We start from the raw sequence: 3,998 nt of genomic DNA, 5'->3' as shown, positions 1-3,998 counted from the left end.
GATCATCCTTTTGTGTGGGGTTAGGAAACTAATATTACTTTTCTCTTCCAATTTTGTATGCTTCTCTTGTTTGAACGTTAACATCCAAAATCTTCATGCACTTCCCAGTAGTTGTTGGTATGTGATTGAATCGACATGGATTCTCTGTAGACAGAAATGGCAATAACGTCTTGCACCTGCAAAATACTAAGGACTTTTCTATGCTGCTTCTTTACTTTGTCTTCTAGTCCTCTTTTTCTTCTCTTTTTTTCTTTTTTTATTTTTTTATAAGAATTTAATTGGTTAATTCTAGCAGTGACATGTTGTAGATGGTATATGTATTCCACATGATACAAAGGAGTCCATTTAAAATTTTGCCATCATCTATCAGCTATCATACACGTATACAACTTTTCAACATGGAACACCTTTTTTTGTCCTTCCAATCTCGATCAGCAAGGTTTACAACTTTTCAACACTTAGTTGTGTCTACAATAAGGAATTGCTTTTTTTTTTTTTTTTTTTTTTTTAAGAGTATTTTGAAAATTTTTATTTGGGTGAAATTGTAAATTTTTTTAAATTTAAATATTTAACATTGAGAGTTTTTAAACTTAAAAAAAAAAAAAAAGAAAAAAAAAAAGGAAATCGACATTGAATTCTCAAAGTAATTATGCTTTGAGGTTCAGCAACATGAATGGTCTGAAAAGTCTCGCATGCTAGATCATGATTGAAGAAAAGGTCTCGAGGTTTACCACCAACAATGATTATATTCACAAATCCATATATGTATAGTTTCCATTTTAAAGAATATATATATCAGAAATAGATTCTGGCTTATAAGATTATATTCACAAATGTATTATATTCTAGCATTTCCCATAAATATATATTTTTCTACAAATCCATATGTGTGTTTTATAAAACATGCATGCTAGCTCCTTTTGCAAGAACCGTACATTGGCCATCAAACATACATTCCTACGGTGCGACTAAAAACAAATTCACTTTTAGTTTTAGATTATATGACAGCCCAAGGAATTCACAATTGAAATGGAAAAAAGAAAACTGAAAAAAAAAAAAAAAGATTTACGAGGTACGTACATTTTTATAATCTCCAAATTATTCCTACATTGATACAAGAAAAAACTTGAAGTTGCTACATTGACTACAAGTCTACAAGATTAATAACTTCTAAGAGTACAAGATCATTGCAACCTCATTTGTTATCACAAACGCCCAATTTATATACAATTATTCTCATTCTGGGATGACCTCTAACTCATGGTTTAAACTTTTTACAAGTATACTTGCATTAATTTGTACGGGGCCTGCAGAGGCAAAGGGATTATGAGGCATAATTAATTTATCTTCTTCTTCTTCTAACATTTGAACAACAACTTTCATAGAAGGACGATCCACTGGGTGCCATTGGATGCACCAGAGTCCAATAATTGCAAGTTTCTTTGCAATTTTAGCATCTTCATCATCATCAACAAAGATTCGCATGTCTTCTTTTTGTTCTAAAATATTGTAGATCCATTCTGGAAAGTAGACTTGACTGGTGTTCTCAACTGTAACGTCAACATTTTTCCTTCCTCCGACTATTTCAAGTAACAATATTCCAAAGCTATAAACATCTGCTTTAGAAGACACATTCCCAAAATTTCTAGAGAACACTTCGGGGGCAATGTAACCCATAGTTCCCCTGGCTGTGGTCATGGATACTACACTTTGATCCTTTGAGCACAACTTGGCAAGACCAAAATCAGAAATTTTTGGATTAAAGTTTTGGTCTAGCAAAACATTGTGAGGTTTGATATCGAAATGGAGGATTTGTTGGCCGCATCCTTGGTGAAGATACTCAATTCCTTTTGCAATGCCAAGAGCAATATCATGTAGCTTATCCCAATTAAGGATACATTTCTTGGTGCCCGTTGAAGATATGAACTTATCTAGTGAATCATTTGGTAAGAACTCATAAACTAGAGCTCGTCTAAATCCATCAGCACACAAGCCAACCAAGCGAACCACATTAACATGATGTATCGTACCCATTGTTTCTACTTCATTTATGAATTCTTCTCCATTTCCATTGGAAGTGTTGAGGATCTTCACTGCAACATGAATTTCATTGGAAAGCTTTCCTTTGAATACTGTTCCATATGCTCCTTCGCCTAGCTTCTCAGTAAATTGATTTGTAATCCTTTTAATATCAGCATATGAGTATCTTGTGGGTTTGAAATTTCTGTAATCTTCCAAAAACTTTTCGATCTTTGCTTGATGTTCTTTTTCTACTTTATCATAAGTATAAAGACGGTACAAAGCAAAGATAGCTAGTAATAATAGAAATGAACCTAAGATGACACCTGCATAATGGACATATATTGGGGAGTTAATATATCATTTGAATCTTCCCAATAAAAAGAATTTCAAATGGGAAAGACAACTCACCAGCGATTGCTGACTTTGATAATGAGCCTGTTAAAGATTTAACATAATTAGTTTCTCATTGTACATTTCCAAAAAAAAAAAAAAAAAAAAAAATTGTTGGCCTAAAATTTTATAGCTAATAACTCAAGTTAAATTGAATTCAGACCTTGAGTTCAAGTTGTAGGTTTATAAGAGGACTATAAACGTGCTGTGCAGTGATTTTTCCTCAGTTAACATGTGTATGCGCATTTTGATCTCTTGTGAATAGCTACAATTATATGGCCTAATAAAATGCTTTAGCAACACACGCCTGGCTCTAAAATGATGTTCCCTAGCTTGTAGTCTAAACTAATTCGCCTAGTCAAGTTAATTAAGCCTAGAGTAACCATTCGATCGTTAGCGAACATTTTATTTTATTTTTGGGTGGAAATGAATGCAAGGAATTATTCGCCGTTGCTGAGGAGGAATCAATGCATGTTGGCTTGAAAACTGAATAAATTGACTACAAAGGTGGCCGGAAATTGGAGAGAAGAAAATACCTTTATCTTTGGGGAAGCATTCGGTTTGTAATTTAGAGCTATTATTCTTCAATCTGCATTTCTTGCCTTTTGCTTCACAGTGTCCACATTTTGGGATGGACCAGCTCAATTGAAGAACTTTGTAATCACTGCCGTCTATTAATATAGTATTTGGAATTGATAGAAGATTATACATCTTTGTACAAGATAAGGGCAACTCAGCGATGCTCGTAAAGTAATTGATTGCATAAACTTGGTAGGTAGGGCCACTAAGACAAGAGATCCGATCGGATCTCCGATCGGAATTCATTATTGCTCTTGGGGAACAATTGAATAAGGGATAGTTTTGAAGGTCATCATAAGGGGAATTTACTTTGAATTGGAAAGGCGATGAAGATAAATTGAGTCCTCGAAACTGCCTTGGGAAGCAATGATGCGGAGGATCATATAATTGAATTACCTGAGATGTGTAGTTAATCTCTTTCACAAAGAGCTTAGCTGAAATCGGCAGCTCGAGCACCGTTTGATTTGCATCAGTGCAGGAGAGAATAAACCCAGGATACCCACAGTGCTCTAGCTGGCTGCTAAGTCGGAAAGGAAATCGGATGGCAGGGCTATGGGCTCCACAGTACCGTAATTGATCATCACACCCATTTTGGGCTTCTCTAAGGTCTACGATGAAAGCCAGAAACAAGAACAAGTATGAGATTAGCATTTTTAAGCAAATATCCATCTCTGTGCTCTTGAGGGATAATGGTTCTCAGCCTCTTAAATAGTTCGGCTTTCTCCAGTGATTACCTCTCATCACTTTGTTCAAAGTGACAAGTCAATTTCGGGTGAACTTCATGGACTTGGACAATGTGGTGATGGCGACTGGCGACTAGTAAAAATCAGTTATCATTGATTTTTCAATATATGACGTAAGTGCTTACGCCTTATAAATCTACATTATTTAGTTTGTCTATGGCTGTGGATTCTGGAAGCCATACCCTCTCTCACTATCTTCTCTCTCTGTGATCAATGGCAAGACAAAAGCTCTTCCCTGCCGGACTCATGGTCCGAATTGTTGTT

At 35.2% G+C, this 3,998-nt stretch overlaps 1 protein-coding gene across 1 annotated transcript; it reads right to left on the bottom strand.

Annotated features, from left to right (window-relative positions):
- Nucleotides 1–1,107: 1,107 nt before the first annotated feature.
- Nucleotides 1,108–3,679, bottom strand: LOC132165554 (rust resistance kinase Lr10-like). The gene is made up of 3 exons (XM_059576178.1): nt 2,949–3,679; nt 2,431–2,457; nt 1,108–2,345 (listed from the first exon to the last, which is right to left on the bottom strand). The coding sequence occupies exons 1-3, from the start codon at nt 3,658–3,660 to the stop codon at nt 1,237–1,239; spliced, it is 1,848 nt and encodes a 615-aa protein (XP_059432161.1). The 5' UTR covers nt 3,661–3,679; the 3' UTR covers nt 1,108–1,236.
- Nucleotides 3,680–3,998: the final 319 nt, after the last annotated feature.

The sequence above is a fragment of the Corylus avellana genome, chromosome ca1 (genome assembly GCF_901000735.1).
Source record: "Corylus avellana chromosome ca1, CavTom2PMs-1.0".
NCBI lineage: Eukaryota > Viridiplantae > Streptophyta > Magnoliopsida > Fagales > Betulaceae > Corylus > Corylus avellana.
This window is presented reverse-complemented; position numbering and strand designations above follow the sequence as displayed.